Source organism: Lissotriton vulgaris, chromosome 6, assembly GCF_964263255.1.
Source record: "Lissotriton vulgaris chromosome 6, aLisVul1.2, whole genome shotgun sequence".
Lineage (NCBI taxonomy): Eukaryota > Metazoa > Chordata > Amphibia > Caudata > Salamandridae > Lissotriton > Lissotriton vulgaris.
In genome coordinates, this window is record NC_141694.1 from 1073672025 (window position 1) to 1073692281 (window position 20257).

Below are 20257 nucleotides of genomic sequence, written 5' to 3' on the forward strand. Positions count from 1 at the left end.
CTGCTTTTACCGATTCGGTAAAATCCGAATCGGTAAAATCCGAATCGGTATTATCCGATTCGGTAAAAGCCGAATCGGGTCATGCAATGCATTCCTATGGGCTTTTTCGCCATGGGTCTATGATTGCCGATTCGGTTTTTACCGAATCGGCTTTTACCGAATCGGTATTCGCAGAATCGGATATATCCGATTCGGTGGTAGCCGAATCGGTATTTTCCGATTCGTTGTTGGCCGATTCGGTAATTTCCGATTCGGACCGAGCTGAATCGGAACGTACCGAATCTCATTACCGATGCCGACCGAATCGGTTTTCATTCGGTATTTTTTTCCTACATCTCGTTTTCCGATTTCAGAATACCGATTCGGCCCGCCTCGGTATTTTGAAATCGGAAAATCCCGTTTACCTACATCGGGCCCTAACTTCGGTAGGGCCAGAATAAATGCAAGAATTCCAGCACAACCTACAAGTGTATGATAGAGGTAGGCTTCCCAGCTGAAGTTACACCCATCTCTATAGGTGGACAGAATGGAGTAATAATTATAGGCACAGGCTTGCTACAACACCTAAGTGATATCTAGAGAGAGTGAGTGACGTGTGGCTGAGCTCACCACATTAATTCTCGGGCGAAAGGTATGGCTGTGGCGTAACTCAAAATCGTGTACAGTTTATAAGACCCCAGTGTATTAGTCATGACCTGCATTATTTATAGAATGTGCTTGTTTTTTTTACATTTCACAGGACGTTGATGGAATATGCCCTTAAATGGATGCTTTGCCATCTGTGGGTCGTTTTGACAATAGTTTCGACTGTTTCAGTGAACAGTTTTGCTACACGGCTGAATTCTAGAAGGTGCAAAACACATCAGCCTAAAACGACACAACAATGACACAACATTTTGCTTAAACTCTGAAAAGGAAGACCACCACTGCATGGAGAAACACTTGATACACTGGAAAAGTTAATGTTTGGAACTTATTCATACTGCTCACACGCACACATGAATTCCTTTTTTTAAAGTATCTACATTCAAAACAAACCTTTATTAGTAACCACCGGCCTGTAATGCTGCACAACGTAGCAATCTTGTGTGTTGCAACCAGTTTTTCAATTACGTGTGTAGGCATTCTGGGGGAAGGTACCAGCAGGCACAGTTTGAGATTTCTGCTGTGCCTGCTGGTGATTACTGGGGGGTGCACAAGCAGAGGGCGGCGGCAGCCAGCACATAAGGCAACACTTGCAAAGTGCCACTCTTATTGTAAGTCAACGATCAGTAGGCTGCAGACCAGTCCAACAAGGCAAGCACTCCAAATGGTGATTCCTCCTGATGCACAGCAATCCCTTGGTGCAGTATGTAGAGCTAGCAGCATCCGGTTACAAGTCCCACGCAGAGTCTGAAATCATGGGGTCACAGCCTCTGTACTTACACTCACAAAGCCTTTGTTCTGAGGGTACTTCAATCAAACTTTAGAAGTGCACAACTTCCCCATTCAATCCCCAGCCCTGGCTCCAGACACATTACAGGGGGGCAAAGACAGCATTGGGAAAAGCAGGCACTGCCTATTCAGGTGCAGGTGACAAATTCTCCCACCACCCTAGCCCAGGAAGACTCATCAGGATATGCGGGCCACACCTCAGCTCCCTATGTGACTGTCTAGAGTGAATGCACAAAACAGGCCCCTGTCAATTTAAACCAGATGGTGAGTGGAGCCAGGCTGCAAAACACAAAGAGACATAAGCACACAGAAATGCCAACTTCTAAAAGTGGTATTTCTAAAATAGTGATACAAAATCCGCTTACACCAATAAGCTAGATTTATCACCACTATTCCAAACATACTACACATGGCAATGCTACTCCTTCCAGATTAGAAATTACCACTGAAGCACACATCAGGGAATTCCCAATGCATACCTTTGAGAGGAGGAGCCTCACAGCAGTGAGAAACCAAATAGGCTGTTTGTCACTACCAGGACATGCCACACAACAAAGGCACATGTCCTACCTTTTACCTACACAGCATCCGGCCCATAGGAGTTTCAGACTTGGCAAACACTTTAAATGCCACGTCACTGTGACAATAAACTCTGCAATCGCAGAGGCCTTTGACCCTGCTTGCAGGCATCTTGCGCCCACACCGCCACTCGTCACCTGCTGACCCGCTCGCATTGCCGATTCCTGTGCCCTTCTGCTGCCGTTTCCCCCTGCCCCCTACCGCTCCATACCTGTCCTTCCCGCTGCTCCCTCCCTGCGGCCCCACCACCCCAGCACACCCATTGGACTCCCCGCTCCCGCCTCCCAGCTGCTCCTCCCTCCCAAGCCTCCTCATATGTAGGCTGAGAAGCGGCCGAACAGCGGACGTGCACAGTAGGCGCGCCGCTAGCGTGCTGAAGGCGCGCCTAAGGCAAGCCCGTCTGTGCCCGTCCATGCCTGGACCACGCCCAGCGCCAGAACCCCTGGACCCTGCACATGCCACAACACCAGAATCCACTACGACACCAGCAACCTCCACGCGCTCAACGCCAGCCGAAACCACATCTGCTTCCAGGCCGCCCGAAACGGACCCACGGACCCTTCTCCTGCCACACCTGCAGCTTCACCTGCGACAGAACCAGCAAACCTCCAAGGACTGGACCCAACCACCTCCGCTGCATACTCCTCAACACCCGATCCGCACGCAAACACGCCGTCAAGCTCTGGGATCTGCTCGACACCTCTGCCCCAGACGTGGCCTTCCTGACCAAGACCTGGTGTAACGACTCCTTGGCGCCCGACATCGCCATTGCCATCCCGGATGGCTACAAGATCACCGCAGGGACCGCGCCAACGGAATCGGAGGAGGAATAGCCATCATCCACAAGTCAACCCTCAAAGTCGCCACCCACGGAGATGACACCCTCAACACCGCCTAACACCTGCACTTCCGGATACACACCCACTCCAACACCACCCTCGGAGGAACACTCATCTACAGACCCCCCGGACCCCGACTCAGTTCAGCGACTCCATCGCCGACCTCGCCAGCACCCACGCACTTGCCTCCACGGACTGCATCCTCCTCGGGGACCTGAACTTCCACCTCGAGAACAACCTGCGCCACCCTGATCGATAATCTCGCCAACCTCGGCCTCAGACAACTCGTCACCACACTCACCCACACCACCGGCCACACGCTTGACCCCATCTTCTCCACAGGCACCCACATCGCCTTCAATCACACCACTGAACTCCACTGGACCGACCACCGCTGCATCCACTTCACCTTCAAGAAACCAACCACGCACCATCGCACCCAACAGCTGCCTCGCCACTACTAGAGCAAAGTCACCGAAGACCAGCTGCTCACCTCCCTCGCCAAGAACCCACCCACCGACCCCACCAACTCTGATGCCACAGACCTCAACCTCAGACAGTGGATCGACGACTGCGCCAACACCCTCGCCCCGCTCAAGAAACCCTCCAACAGCCACACCAGCAAAATAGCCACATGGTTCACCAACGTGCTCCAGGCCTCCAAACGTGCATGCCAAAAACTGGAGCAGACATGGCTCCACGAATGCACACCAGACAACCACGCAGCCCACAAGGACGCTACCCGCCAACATCACCACCTCATCAGATTAGCCAAGAGATCCTCCTTCAAAGACCGCTTGGATACCAACGTACACGACAGCAAAGAGCTCTTCAGCATCGTAAAGGAAATCTCCAACCCCAGCGCCAATGCTAACGACATCCCGCCCTCATAAGAACTGTGCGACTCACTGGCCATCTTCTTCCACCGCAAGATCACTGACATCCACGACAGCTTCAACACCACGACAGCCCGACTACGCCAGACTCCACATCCCCTGTGAACACCACCAGCGCCAACCACCTGACCTCCTGGTCCAACGTCGACAAGACACGCAAGGTCATGAACTCCATCCATTCAGGATCTCCGTCTGACCCATGCCCACACCACGTATTCAACAAAGCAGACGCAGCCATCGCACCCCAACTATGGAAGGTCATCAACATCTCCTTCGAAACAGCGACATTCCTGGAAAGCTGGAAGCACGCCTAAATCAACGCCCTCCTCAAGAAGCCCAAAGCAGACCCCAAGGAACTCAAGAACTTCCGGCCCATCTCCCTGCTTCCATTCCCAGCTAAAGTCATCGAGAAAATCGTCAACATGCAACTGACCCGCCACCTGGAAGACAACATCTTGGACCCGTCTTAGTCTAGATTCAGACGTGACCACAGCACCGAGACAGCCCTCATCGCCGCCACAGACGACATCAGGCGCCAACTAGACAACGGCGAAATATCAGCCCTCATCCTCCTGGACCTGTCAGCTGCTTTCGACATGGTCTGCCATCTCACTCTAAAGACACACCTCCTAGAAGCCGGAATCCAAGAGAAGCCCCTTGACTGGACCATGTCCTTCCTCACTGGCAGAACCCAGAGCGTCCGCCTCCCACTCTTCAGAGCCAAACCAACCGACATCATCTGTGGCGTCCCCCAGAGCTCATCCCTCAGCCCGACGCTGTTCAACGTCTACATGGCCCCCCTCGCACTAGTGGACCTCCATCACGACCTCAACATCATCTCCTATGCCGACGACACCCAGCTCATCCTCTCCCTCACCAAGGACCCACACACTGCCAAAATCAACCTCCACGAAGGAATGAAGGCCTTCGCCGACTGGATGAGGAGCAGCCTTCTGAAGCTGAACTCGGACAAGATGGAGGTCCTCCTCCTCGGATCCACCCCCTCAGCCTGGGACGATTCCTGGTGGCTGACCACACTGGGAACAGCACCAACACCCACCGACCATGCACGCAATCTAGAATTCATCCTTGACTCCTCCCTCTCCATGTCTAAGCCGGTCAACGCCGCCTCCTCCTCCTGCTACAACACCCTCTGCATGCTCCGCAGGATCTACAAGTGGATCCCGACAGAACCGAGAAGAACAATGACACAGGCACTCGTCACCGGCAGACCGGACTACGGCAACGCACTCTACGCAGGAATCCCAGCCAATCACCTACGACGACTACAACGCATCCAAAATGCCTCCGCCCGACTGATCGTCAACATCCCCCGCCGCAGCCACATCACCCCCCACCTGAGAAACCTACACTGGCTCCCCGTCGACAAGAGGATCACCTTCAAATTCCTCACCCATGCACACAAAGCACTCCACAACACCGGACCAGCCTACCTGAACAGCAGACTCAGCTTCCACACCCCCACTCCGCTCCGCCAGCCTTGCACTCGCCGCTGTCCCCCGCATCCAACGAACGACCTCCGGCGGCAGATCCTTCTCCTACCTCGCCGCTAAGACCTGGAACACCCTCCCTACCCACATACGGCAGACCCAAGACCTACTCACCTTCAGAAGACTCCTTAAGACCTGGCTTTTGAGCTTTAGCAGCACTCCCCCCCCTCCCTTCAGCACCTTGGGACCCTCACGGGTAAGTAGCACGCTCTACAAGTACTTTGATTGATTGAAAGGCTTTTTCTGTGGGTGGCGCAAAAAGACTTGCAAGACCACTAGTAGCATTTAATTTACAGTCCCTGGGTATATAGGATACCACTGTACCAGGGACTTACAGGCACATTTAATATGCCAAACAGATGTAGACCAAACTTACCAAGTTTACTGAAGAGAGCACATTCACTTTAGGCTGATCAGCAGTGGTAAAGTGTCCAGAGTCATAAACCCAACAAAAACATGTCATAAAAAATACAGGATGAAGGCAAAAAGTTTTGGGGTAACCCTGCAGATAGGGCCAGGTCCAACAGCTACCTTTTAAAAAAATGTGTATATGTACTGTCAAGAGAAATGAGGGAGAAAATGGAAGATATGTCATCTGTCAGTGTATCAAGTAATCCAAAGAAGCATTCATATTTTTCAAATCGTTTTTCTGTTTTCATAGTAACAACAGTTTTAGAGGTTCATTTAGAGTTTTGTAGGTGTGGAACTTTTGCCAAAAAAGGCAGCTGTCTGGGGTGCCTTGTTTGAGGAGCATACATGGCAATACACGCTACATAAGGAGGGCGGAACATCGTCTTATCTGTGGCGGATGCCCCCATCCGTCAATCTCTAAATCCAGCTCTTAGTGTCACAGTTGTTTCAAAGAAATGAAGAATGGATGATTTTATGGCCCAGATTGTGGTGGTTTAATTTAGCCTTTATTTCAGTGGGTTTGCCTAATGCCTTGGGAGTGTGAACAAATCCCACTTGACAGTTCAGGAACTATCTGAATTATAATATATTTACATTCGATTTCTGGTGGAAAAGCATCACCTATCATCAAAGCAGCAATTTCAGGGAGCAATTACAGCTAATACAGTACATATATTGGAGCGGCGTACTTTTGGCTTCACCCTAACCCGTCATAAATACCCAATATATGCGTGTACTATGCACAGGTACTTTGTGTGTCCTAATGGTACTAATGTAAAGAGTTGCACTTGACATCACCATTGATTGTAGTACATTCACTGTAGGATTACAGACCCGTATATACACACAGTGTGCCTTAACTGTATTAAATAAATATATATATTTTTGACTGCCTTTTGCAACTCTTCATTAAAATTTTATTTCGCTTTTACGGAGTGCCGTCTCTCGAGTGATTCTGTTTTCGAGCAGATATATATATATATATATATATATATATATATATATATATATATATACATATATTACCTACTGGCGGTCGCCAGTAGGTAGTTATAGTTAGGATTATTTTCAATGCAAAATCTCAACATTCTATTGTGAATAACTTTGGCGCCGGTTGAGGAATCTGCCTGAAAATTTCCTCAAATTTGCCTCGCGGCGCTCCGGTCCTTCCTTGAAAGTTTGGGGGGGATTCATGAAGCGGGGGCCGAGATAAAAGGGGGGGTCCCAAAACGTGTTTTCCCCATGTTAATTTCCATAGGGCGGTCGACCTCACTTTTAGCCCGAACGGCTGATGGATTTCCACCAAACTTGGCAAAATTGTAGGGACTGGTACCCCAATGTGCCTTTGCTATGTCTCAAGATATATGCTCCAGTGGTTTTTACGAAAATTAACTTTGAAAAAATATATATTGGGCTACATTGGCCTATATATATGTTAGAGCCCAAATGTAGCCCAATGTAGTCCAATGTAGCCCAAAGATGGCCACCAGAGACAAAAAAAAACAAATGTAGCCCAAATATCAGCCAGATGTAGCCCGACTATAGCCCAATGACAGAATGTCCCAGAGTGTTCTAAAGAACAACTAGAGCGCTAACAGTCTTACTTATGACAAAAGTAGGGCACACCTGAAGTCATCTTGATTGGAATAAAGTGTTAACACTTAAAACATTTAATTTGCAAAGGAACAAAATGAGGGGGTTCAATTTGCCATAGAAATTATGATTAGTGCTGAAGAAAGAAAAATTAGGGCACATTTTGAGTGACTTCTCAAATCCTCTTATATTTCATTAAAAAAATTCTGATATGCAGTCTCCCAAGATGGCCACCAGAGACAAAAGAGCCCAAATGTGGCCCAAATATCAGCCAAATGTAGCCCAACTATAGCCCAATGACAGAATGTCCCAGAGTGTTCTAAAGAACAACTAGAACGCTAACAGTCTTACTTATGACAAAAGTATGGCACACCTGAAGTCATCTTGATTGGAATAAAGTGGTAACACCTAATACATTTAATTTGAAAAGGAACAAAATGAGGGGTTTCATTTTGCTCTAGAAATGTTTATATATATATATATACACTGAAAAAACAATAGGTTTCACACCAGTTATAGTTAGGAATTAGCATTTAAAAAACCTATTAAATTCACTGAAAAAACCATAGGTTTCACACCAGTTATAGTTAGGTGGAAATTTTACTCGCATACAACCATTGAAATTCCCACGTTATAGTTAGTTGGACTCACTATAACTTGCGCGTGCAATGCACTGCTGATGACGTCACATATTACATCACTCATGACATGGTCAGTGACATCACTCATGACATCACTGATGACATCTCAAATGACATCACTGATGACAACATCCTTGTGACAAAGTGGCAGACCTCCTATCAGCATAAAATAACCTTTGACACACACATTCAAAAATAGAAACTAACAATTGACTCATGACCGAACTTCTGAAATGCTGACACCTTCCCAAACTTCCTGCATTTCCCTGATTTTTGGGATCCTTTTAGGTTTAAACCATCCTCTAAGTTTGGACTTTATTTTAGATGATTTTAGACTATACTCATGTATAGAAGAGAAAATCATAAATTCCTCTACGAGTATCAGATTCTGTTATAAATGTTCTGTATTGCTGTAAGTGAACTTCTTGTTTGCCTTATTCTGGTGCATCTCAATTTCTTTAGGAGGTTAGGTTATCCAGTTGTTATTCTGTATCCATACAGCATGGTATTGAGATTCATTTACCTTAACTGACTGCTAACTAGTAATAAACCTTCTTAACTAAAGTCACTGATTCCTTGTCCATATTGTGTAGCCAAATGGGCTGTACTGTCAATGAGATGGTTTGATTAAATGCTAACTCACTTTACCTCTCAGTTGTCGAAAAAGGTTTATCGGATAAAAAGTGGTAAGAGGGTTGGTCCAGGGCTGGATCAATATCAACAAAAAACTATATTGTGACTCAGATATAAGAAATCATCACTGGTGACCTCAGATCCCTAGATAACAACTCAGTGTTCGATGTGAAGATCTTGCGTCACGTATAAATGTTTAATTCTGAACACCATTGAACAATTATCCCAGAAACTGACCAGAGCACAAATTGATTTCAGAATTAAAGAAAATCTGCCTCTTGACATGCTGATACTCCCAAAATTAAAACTGTAAGAGATCCGCTGAACAACATTGATATTTTATGAGATTGGAAAGACGTTGTCTTTCCATTCTCATAAAATATCAATGTCAATGGATTAAAAAATGTGGTGTAAAATGTATCACAGAGGGGTGTGGTCAAGATGGCAGCGGAGTAGCACCGTTTTCCTGGGGCTCCGCTCGCCAAGGCTGATTCAAAGCAGCTATTTGCGGTATCCAGACCCGTGAGGGGGCCCAAAAATGATCCGGTGCTGCGCTGTGGACGGAGAGAACGGCAGGCTGGTAAGCATGCCCAGCCTTCAGTGGAAACTGGTTACGGCGTACTGTGTGCCGGGACCGGCCACGTGAACAGTGGTGGCGGGGAGTCTCCCTGGGGGACGTGCGCTAGTGGAGATGACCCCTGTGGCTGCAGATCCTAGATCCTGCCACATTGTGAGCTGGAGGTGCCCTACCTGCGGCGTGGAGTGAGGCGGTGCGGCGGTGACTCCGGAGGACCTGCTGCCTCCTGTGACCAGCAAGAGGACTCCGAGGCCTGTGTCCGGAGGCCACAAGACGGTCATATTAAGTAAGACCAGGAGTCGGGATGGGAGCTATTGGCACAGCCCTTCCCTGGAGCTTCTTAACGTCAGGAATTAGCGGCGGTGCCCCCCTGGCTCTGAGGGACTGGTTTATTGGATTGAGGGGGTGGCTGACATGCAGGTTCGGGGCTGAAGAAAGGCGCCATGCGGTGTGGCCTGCATTGAGCTGAGAGCACAGCCTGACCCGCGTGAAGCAGCAAGGGCCTAGCGGCAGAGCGCGAGAGTGATGAGGAACGGCGCTGCGTCCTCGGTGGCCCAGAGGAGGTTGTGGCAGGCGGAGGGCCTGTGCCACACAGTCTGGTGGCGGCCCCAGGCTCAACTCGCAAGTGGAGTGACTTTGAGGCCGGTCCCCACACACACCCAAGCCTTGGAGAGGGCCTAGTCTCATCCACCAACATCTTGCCCGAGGTAAGTGGGGCCTTACTTTGGACTACGCTTGGGGCGATCTGGGCCTCGAGGTCTGGCCTCTGTCCGTCTCTCTTTTGCTGGGGGCCCCAACTGGAATCCGCTCTTGCTGGCCCGCTAGGGGGACCAGCGGGGGACTGGTGACTGAATACCGGCGCCTCTCGACTGCGGGCGCCCCACCCCACTGCTGGAGCTGGAGATGGCTTGCTCCCTGGAGGCAGCAGAAGGCGGAATTGGGAATTTGCAGTGAGGCCTTCACAGGCGGTGTCGAGGGGCCGTCTGGCTGCTGCGGCTGGGCCCTGATTCTGTCACAATGACCACACTACAGGGACTCAGCAACCCTCAGCGGGATAAGGACAGCCATCTGGGTGAGAGCTCCGTGTGCGGAGGCCTAGCCCGGGCCTTGACTGAACCTCCTGATGCCATGGACAGCTGGCGAAGCACCTACCCCTGCGCCTGGAGTTGTGAAGCCCTGGACCCGGCCGGCTGTGGTTATGACCACCCCACGAGCCAGGAGAGACACCATGAGCAAGGATCCGTCCATTAAAGAACTGCTCCAGAAAACACGTTGGAAAAAGACCGGCGACACAGGGAGAGACCCAGAAGCCGGCAGCGCGGCTGAGCCTATCACAAAAGAATTTATGGAACAGCTCTTCAGCTCCCTCTGAGATGATTTCGCTAGCCTACATGAAGAAATGGCCACTGATGTCAAGCAGCTCTGTAAGGAGCTCAGTGAAATTGGAGATAGGGTGGACACCCAGGAACGCAATAGGGACAGACGGGAGGAAGAGCTTACCCTTCAGACCCGGGAGCTTATCGACCTCCGCGAACTAAAAGATGAACTGTACCTCAAGCTTGAAGACCTAGAAAATCGTTCGAGGCTCTCTAATATTCGCATTAAGGGCGTGCTCCTCCTGGCAGATGGTGGCAAACTGGAAGAATGGGTTCTTCGCCTCTTTAAACACATGGCTCCGGAGTTGCGAGACAAGGAGGTCATGTTGGATCGCACGCATCAGGCTGGGCAGCCCGCCTCGGGCCCCGGCCAGCCTCAGGACATTCTGACCTGCCTACAATCCTACCAACAGAAGGAGATCATCATGGCCGCCACTAGGGATCGCTCAATGGTGGAATTCGAGGGCCTTCATGGGGGGGTTTCCAGGATCTTTCGCCCTTCACCCTGCAGAGGCGCAGGGAACTACGTCCAGTCACATACCTCCTCCGTGAGCAGGGGATTTTGTACCGATGGGGACAGCCATTCCGCCTGACCTTCGTCTGAAACAATGAAACGCAGGGGGTGTGGACTGTGCAGGAGGCAAAGGCCATACTTGGTGATGCTCCGACGGTGCCAGAGGATTCGGAGGCGACGGCGTGAGGTCCACCGATCGGGAGACAGTCAAGAGCGGGCAGGAGACGGGGCCCCAGGAGAGGTGCCCAGACGAGGCCTTTGGAGGAGGAACGTCAGCGGGCGAGGCATGCCCTGCTCGGTCAGCTGTAGAGCTGGGAGTCCCCTGGGGACTGAGACCGCCGAGGGCTCCTGGTGATTGAGGTCCCGAGTTTTGATGCTCCCATGACGTCTCCATGACCAGTGACTTGTGACATCAGTCTTGGTGGGGGAGGCCCATCTTCAGGATGGTGATGACCGACTGCCAGACACATGGACCCCTGCACGATGGTGCTGTCTGTTCCTGTTGGAAGACGTCATTATTGTTTTTCAGTGATCTTCATGTTTTTCCTCTGCTGCTTTCTTTCTTGTATTGCTTTTCTTCTCCACTCACGAGAGAGCTGCAGCTTCTCCACGGTCAAGTAGGGAACATTCTCGTCTATGGTGGCGGGAATGGGGCTTGTGCTTGGGGAGGATGGGTACATCTGGAGGGGGAGGTTGTGGCTGTGGGACTCAGTGGGGGTGTGCTGCTTGTGAGTCCTCCTGACGCCTCTCCATCTCAGGTGCGTTAGATGCTTTGCCAGCTGCCCTGAATCTACCCACATACACAAGCAGACAGACAACCCCGCCAGGCTGGATATCACAGCGCTTGGCTGGGGGCTCGGTGGTGGGGTGCGGGAATGGGGAGCGAGTATCCAGTCTTCCATGGGTTTTCTTTGCTACAGAATGGGTTGGTGCACAGCTGTTCCGTCTCATAATGTCTCAGGGCCCGTCTTAAAGTAGTCATCATGAGCTTCAATGTGCGGGTCCTTAATTCACTGGTAAAGCGGCGAGTGCTTCTTACCTTGTTGAGAGATGCAGAGTGCGATATCTGCCTTCTGCAGGAGACTCACCTCATGCGGGCGGACTAGAGGCGACTTCGATCCAAATGGTTCAATAGACAATATTTCTTGTCCTGACAGGGGAAGAAGGCAGGGGTGGCGATTCTCCTGGCCACACATTTCCAGGGGACTGTAGTTGGGAATCTTGCAGAAGTCGCTGGGCGCCTTCTTGCTTTGCTGGTGCTAATTGGAGGGAGGGTGCATACGACAGCCTCAGTCTACAGCCCTAACAAGCACCAGGAGACTTTTTTGCGCGACACGCTGAACTTGCTCATAGAGTCACCTTATGAGGATTTAGTGATCAGGGTGACTTTAACTTAGTCCCGGCAGCGGATCTGGACAGGTCGACACTTAGAGTAGGACATCTCTGACATGACACTTCAGAGGCTTTAAGAAGCTGGCCTTACAGACGGCTTGCGCCACCGCTTCCCATCTGCACGGGAGTACACCTTCTTTTCCACAGCTCGTCCAACATATGCCTGCATCGATCTTTTCTGGACCTCACCCAGGGTTATGGCGTCCATCGAAGACGTCTATATTGGAGTTGTGGCTCTCTTGGATCACTCTCCGTTCGTCTTAACACTGACTCTCCCAGGCGGCTCTGAGGGGTGAGATTCATGGCGTCTAAATCGCACCTTACTCACGTACGATGCTAATATTGCCGAACTACGGGGTGCTATTAGAACGTACATGGAATTGAACGACATGGGTACGGTCGAGATGGACATGCTCTGGGATGCTCTGAAGGCAGTTATCCACTGGCGCTGTATCGCTATTGCGGCGAACTGCAATAAGGGTCGTAGGGAGAAGAGGGGGGAGCTGGAGGCACAAATCCAGGACCTGGAGGGGGTTCTCTGCTGCACGGGGCGGTTCAGACTCGGAGATTACTTACGCAAGCGAGGAAGCAACTGCAGGCGCTGGATCTTGACTGCGCCGAATACAGTGCTACTACGAGGGAGGGAAAAAAGCTGGGAGACTGTTGGCGCATGCTCTTTGGGCTGAAACGCCGACACGCCGGGTCGCGGACCTAACGCATGCCCGGGGTGAGACCTTGAGGGCAGATAGGGACATCGTGTCCAAATTCGAGGCCTTCTATCAGACATTATATTCAGCCAAAAGCCTGAATCCCATTAGGGCTGAGGAGTACACGCAAGCGACACCAGTGACTCCGCTGCTCGACTCCATTGCGACCAACGTGGAGGTGGACATCCGCACTGAGGAAGTCCTGCGGGCTATTCAGGGACTTTCAGTGGGCAAGGCTCTGGGCGAGGATGACTTCCCGGTCAATTCTTGTGAAGTTTTTGCATCTGACCTCGCTCCGCTCCTGGCGCGCCTATTCAACACTTTTAGCACCACTGGGAAACTTACCCCATCATTGTCCATGGCGGAAGTAGTGGTCATACCTAAACCAGGGAAGGACCCCCGGGCGTGCACCTCCTACCGCCCCATCTCTCTGCTGAACGAGGACCTGAAGATTTTTACCAGCATCCTGGCAGCCCGACTTGCCCCGCATATGCAAGGCCTGGTGGACTCGGAGCAGTCGGGATTTATTCCAGATTGTAGTTGTGGGGATGGGACTCGGCGACTGTGCCACTTATTAGATGAGATGCAGCGCACCCAGATCCCGGCGATACTCCTATTGCTGGATGCTGAGAAGGCGTTTGACTGAGTCCACTGGCCCTACCTGCAACAGGTCCTATGCCGCTTCGGACTCAGGGAACGGTTCCGGAAATGGGTGAACTGTGTCTACAAAGGGCCGCAAGCCCGCATTCAGGTCAATGGGGTGGTCTCCCAGCCCTTCCAGATCAGGTGCAGCACGAGACAGGGGTACCCGCTCACCCCTCTCCTTTTCACGCATTACATGGAACCATTTTCAGAAAGAATTTGCCAACTCCCTGCTGTCACCGGGATCTGGATGTGAGCTAGGGAGCATAAGATTTCGCTATACGTGGATGACGTGCTCCTTTTCCTATCCAATCCGTTGCTCTCTCTCCCCCCCTGTTGGCGAAGGTTGCCGCCTTTAGTGCAGCATCGGGATTCAAAATTAACTTGAAGAAATCCCAGGCGCTGAGTCTCATGATCCTGGGCAGTACAAAAGTGGGTGGTGATGGACAGAGCATCTGAACCAATCAAACACTCACACCCAGTCAAAAGATCTGGGTTTGATCCATCACCGTTCTTTAGCCCACTCTGCCACCCCAGTTCAGACATAGCTATATGCAAATCAGTCTGACCCTGTGCCTCATGGGAACAGTCCAGCCCGAACTGCCAAGCCATGCCTTCCCTGGACCGGAAACAAGCTTCCGAGGACCGGTTTCTGGCATTCCAGCCGTCTTCAGCCCGGCTTACTTGAATCCAGTGGCAAAGTGAGCAAGGGACTCACGTCTGAGCATACCCTGCCACACTTATGGCGGCCAAAGCGGTACAAAAGGGGGTGGTGATGGACGGAGCATCTGAACCAATCAAAGTCTCACGATCCTGGCAGCAGACCAACATCAACTGTTGCGGCTCCTTCCCTTCTCTTGGGCGGTCAGCGACATCACGTATTTGGGGCTCCGGGATTTCTCGAGCACTGCGAAGATGGCCCCGGTGAACTACTTGGAAACGCTGGCTAAGGCCCGTAAGGAACTAAACAACTGGAGGAAGCAGGCTCCTTCATGGCTCAGCAAGATAGCCGCTGTTATAATGACGATCTTACCGCGTCTCCGCCCACGATACTGGTCTAAATGCAACAACTCATTAATTGCTGCATTTGGGGAGGAAAGAAACCGCGCATTGCCGACACCTCTCGTACTTGCGACAGGAGGACGAAGGTCTTGGAGTCCCCCATCTGGGCCACTACTATGAAGCCGCACAACTACGCTGGATGGTGGAATGGTATCAACTAGAGTCCGAAAAGCACTGGTGCTTTATGGACAGGGATGTGGCGGGGATTCACATCTGGAAGGTTCCATGGCTTTTCACCGGTCCTGCGTGCTACCATGAAGATATGGGATAAGGTGCAGGAAAATGTCTACTATCTATGGCTATATCACCCCTGACCCCCTTCATTGGGAACCCGGACTTCCCCAGGCTCTCACAGGGAATCCCTACTTGAAATGGCAAGAAGCAAACTGTAAATGTATTAGCAACCTTTTTGATGTACAGGGTATTATGGACTTCCCCCAACTTGTAGCTCACTACGGGATCCCCAAGGAGACATACTGGCAGTACTTAGCGCTGCACCACTGGGGCACACAGCCCCAGGTCCGTCCACATGCGAGTCGGCTCCTTACAAAATTCGAGATCTGGTACATCACCCGCACTTCAAATAAAGGTCTCTTGTCAGACATTTATAATTTTGTCAACAAGGTTAAGAACCCTACCCAGCACAGCATAGGTGGGAATCGGAGTTAGATGGGGAATTTTCCCCAAAAGAGTGGGCAGACATTATACACAGGGCCCGGGCATCATTGTGCTGCACTTCAGGGAAGGAGATGCTCCTAAAAATTGCACACTATTGGTATTATACCCCGGCACTTACTGCCAAGTAGAGGCCTCGCAGCAGCGATCTTTGTTGGCGTAATTGTGGTCAGGTGGGCACTTTGTCTCATATTCTTTGACACTGCCTCAAGATACAGTCATTCTGGGGATTCCATATTGACTTTAGTTGACCACATATACCAGACAGAACTTCCTAGATTTCCCAGCTATATTGTTTTGGGACTTCCTGACCCCCTCACATGCCTTCTAAGCTCCTATAGGGGTAGGGCGATCACTTTGGCTCTGGAAGCAGCCAAGCAGGCCCTCCTGGGGAAATGGGGTACAAATAGTATCCCGACCAAGCTAGACTGGCTGCACAGACTGTGGGAAGTGGTCGGGATGGAACGGATCAAAGCTGGGATCAACCGCACGTTGCCTAAGTTTGACAAGACCTTGGGGGTCCACTGTGGCGTACCTCTCCTCCGAATTTGTTGAGCTTACTTGCCCCCAATACCTTAGGGTTCCGTGATTCCCCGTGACGCCCCCTGTGGCCCCACCCTCTCCCCCGAAGGGAAATCAGCCGGAAGTCCCTACCAGGCCTTACCCTGAATAGTGAATTCCTGTCTCTCCTCTCTCTACAGTTGATCTCATTCTAATCTTTGCTTTCCTCTACTCTTCTTGAACTCTCCCCTTTTGTCTTTATCATTCATCTAATTTGTGTTTGATTTAATAAAACTTGATAGTGACAACAAAGTTCCCCGCCGGCCAGTGGCTGTAGGTGGGTGTATTTTTATCAGTTACAACAATATTCAATAAAACGATTTAAACCATAAAATGTATAACACGTGTAGAAGACCATAATCAAATTGTAAGGCACTCCGTTGTACAATAAAGCATGGTCCACACTATAGAAAACCATGAATGAAGAAATAGCCCAAAAATATCAGATATGGAATCCTCATTAAAATTGCTTTCTTAAAGTCTCTCCAGATTTCAGTTTACTACTACAATGTATTGTGTATGCCATCTACCATTTTGTGTCGTTCAGTCCTGCACAATACATCAAACTTGTCACACAGCAAATTCCAAACAATGATGTCTCCCTTTTTATATCACTTCATGGACATTTTTTAGAACCCAAGTAGTGCTTCAGTTCTGCAATATGGCATTTAATCTGAAACACACATTATCCCCCTTAGATGGTTTTCAAACACCTTGCTTACGCGTTCAAATGTTACCTGTATCTGTTGTAATATATTTTTCAGCTGAACCAAAAATTCTTTAGCTTCCTTTGCTTTGTCTGAAACTCCACTTAATGCCTGAGAAAGCTGAGCCTGAAATTAAAAACACAAAAGAAAGACTGTCAATTTTCGACACCACACGCTCTTTATTGTAGTCAACATAGTTTTGATGGTTTACAATTATTAATCAAATCTACATGTTTATGCCAAACAGATTTCTTGATGACACAGGATACTTTATAGCTGCAGAACAGATGGGGGGAAAACTGAATGAACACTGGTGTCGAAATTAGAATATGAATTTTTGCTTCCCACACAGCCATAAATTGTGTGCGAAAAACTCTATTCAGGAAGCAGCAGAGTCATGTTGTTTAAAACATTATTAAATAAGATGCCTGTTAGTGTTTATTAGGTGTAAAAGATTACAAAAGTGATGCTTAAATCATTTCACTACGCACTGCACATACTCACGCGCGTAGAACTTAACAATGTCATAGTTGTATCAGTTTCATAGCATATTTGATGGTAGCAAAGGTCAATGGTCCCACTACCTTTACATTATTTCCGTGGAGCAGAATGGCATGGAGTGGAGTAGGGCAGAGTAGTGATGTAGAGTACAGTTGAGAGGCATAGGGTAGCGTGACATGGCATAGAGTGGCGTATGGTGGCACAGAGGAGAGCAAAGTAAAGTGGCGTATTGGGGAGAAGTGTAGAGGACAGTGGCATAGAGGAAGTGGCGTGGAGGTGAGTGGAGTAGAATGGCATAGGGTGGAGGGGCATAGAGTATAGCGATGTAGAGTAAAGGTGCGAGTCATAGAGTAGAGTCATGTAGAGTACAGTTGAGAGCAGTAGAGTGGCGTAGAGTTGAGTGGAGTGAAGCAGAGTGGTGTAGAGTGGAGTGGCATAGAATTGAGTGTAGCAGAGTGATGGAGAGTACAGTTGCACAGAGTAGATTGGAATGGTGCAGAGTGGAGTGGATTGGCGCACAGTAGAGTGCCGTAAAGTGGAGTTGAGTGGCATGGATGGGTGTAGAGTACAGTGGTAGAATTTCTGGAAAGGGAGAAGGATTTCTGTTTTCCCTCGATTCGGTTAGAACTGATTTTGGGACGTCCATCACTGGACATTAGCCATGTAATTATAAAGATTCGTGGCTCTTACACTAGAGTTGCCATCTACCACAAATAAAATGTGGGTGCCATCTGCATACATGAGAACTGTAATAAGGTTTTCTGATGGTACCATATACAGCTTGAACAGCAACGGGGATGCCACAAGTCCGGGCCTTGCCTCTGATAAATAAGGGCCAAGTTAAACCTGAGCTATGGACCCTGCAGACAACTCTGAAGCCATTTCATAGCCAGATCCTGGATACTGAAACTAGGGAGACGATCAAGGAACATCGGATGCTCCATGGTATCAAATGTGGCTGCTAAATCTATTAAGATCAGCTCTGCTGCTGTATCAAGGTCAGACAAGCTTCGTAAATCATACTGCACTGACCATATTTTCTCTATTGCTTCCTGCTCCGGAACCAGAATCCATAGAATGGAGGAGATTCTGATAGTCAACAAATGATTAGAGCAGTTTAAACACAGCGTGTTCCAAAAGCTCCACAAGTGAGGTACTGGTCTGTAATTCACAAGGAATTCAGGATTTAGATTTGGCTTTTTTAACAAAGGAAGAATCCTACTTTTTTTTTAATGTGCTGGTATTGAGCTTATCCTCAAAGATGAGTTAGTGATAGCATGTACTTCAAAAAAAGTTACCAACAGGGTCGGGCTCATTCAGAAAATAGGCCCGGAAAAATAGGCCCAAGCACCAAAATAAAAGTTGCTCCCCATCAGTGTATGAGATACCTACAAAAGTGGCCAATGTTTGCAAATTGAGGCAGGCAGGTGGGGCTTTGTGGTAGCCAGTGGTCTAAGTTCCAAATGAACCCCTTGGAACTCTTATGGTCTTATGGTAGGATGTTTTTTATGCATGAGTTGTGTCAAGGGATCAACATGTTGAAATGTGCTTCCAGTTTTAATACAGTAAGCATTAGGATTTCTCTGGCAGAAATACCATAACGTGGACTCTTTAGAGTTATTCAGAGGTCCAAGACAAAATACTAAATTAATATTTACTAAAAGCCCTTGCTATTGTGGCTAAAATCTGGTAAGACAAAAAGGAATGTGCTAAAGTGTCTGCCTTGAATGCGACAACACAGCCATTCATTATATGCAGTCCATACAGCTATTTTTTCAAGGAGGGTTAAAAAAATATATATTAAAGCACACAGACATTATAATTTATTGCATGCACATCGTAAATTATCCGCATTATATCATCTTTGTGACCACACCAATTTTAAATTGCTTTTAGAAAATGTGTTGCGCTTCTGTTGCCATTCATCCAGACATTTTTTTCTACAATTATAAGACAATTTCATAATTAGGTCTCTTATCTCTGAATTAGGAAATTTGGTCAAGTGCCTATGTGCTGGGCAGTCAGGATGCCCACACAAAGGCACTTAACCACAGGGTGGTTCATCATTGGGAATCCACCAAACTGTGTCCCTTATGTATCAACGCATAGTCACAGAATGGGTAAAACAATTAGATATATCTGTATTCTTTGAAAGTGCTTTTTCCTAGTACACCATTTAACTTGTCAGTATAACTTAGTTATGAGAAAAATGCTTTCTTAATATGAATATCCTTAAGGAAGAAAAGAGTAAAACGTCTTTCCGCTGTCAAAAATTTAGCTTTTGTCATAATGAAGAGAATTTCCGATATGGATGGGTGATAGATTTCTTAAATTGCTGTAAAACTAGAGTTTTGTTTTACATATAGGCAGAAAAGACGCTCACACACTTCTCTGTTCAAAAATATGCGTCAAAAAAGATAATGTGTGTGGGCCTCCAGATGATCTCTTTCTTGGATTATTTTGGCTCAGTGCAAGGGGTTCCTGATAGTAAATATAAATTCACACCACCATGTGATAATGATGCCTGATATAATCCGAGTAAGGAGTTTAAGGGGTCCTTGATTCAGCACTTATTAATGAAGGGCATGACTTTTTCAGGTACCTGGAAAATCGAAATCTTAGGGCCCCACAGCCTGGCTCTGAGCCACCAAATTAAAAATACAACGATGTTCTAGCATCGTTGTATTTTTTATTCGCCAGCTTTGATCCAGCTCGTGCACGGAGGGGCCGGGAAGGGGGATAATGAGTGGTTTGTGCGCTGCCTAAGGGCGCAAATGTGTTTGGCCCGCCATCTCAGGCCGACCAAAACACACATGCGCACTTAAGTTTCTCCACAGACTCCCTGGTGTGAGGAAAGCATCTTTCCAGCCAGCTCAGGCAAATCCCAGTACTGCTCTCATAGCGGGGATTGCACAGGAAGTCCGTGATGAGGCCCCAGTGCTTGCTGGGACCAGGAAGGACAAGACGTGATGGGGGAGGCGGAAGGCGGAATGCTGGCGGCAGCTC

At 48.9% G+C, this 20257-nt stretch overlaps 1 protein-coding gene across 2 annotated transcripts in view; it reads right to left on the reverse strand.

Moving 5' to 3' along the window:
- The window catches only part of TRIM67 (tripartite motif containing 67), a 526294-nt gene that overhangs the window by 308092 nt on the left and 197945 nt on the right, over positions 1–20257 (reverse strand). For both annotated transcript variants that reach the window (XM_086925344.1, XM_086925343.1), the window contains exon 2: positions 16781–16876. In XM_086925344.1, the coding sequence (XP_086781470.1) occupies positions 16781–16876 (96 nt within the window). The remainder of the gene's footprint in view (positions 1–16780; positions 16877–20257) is intronic.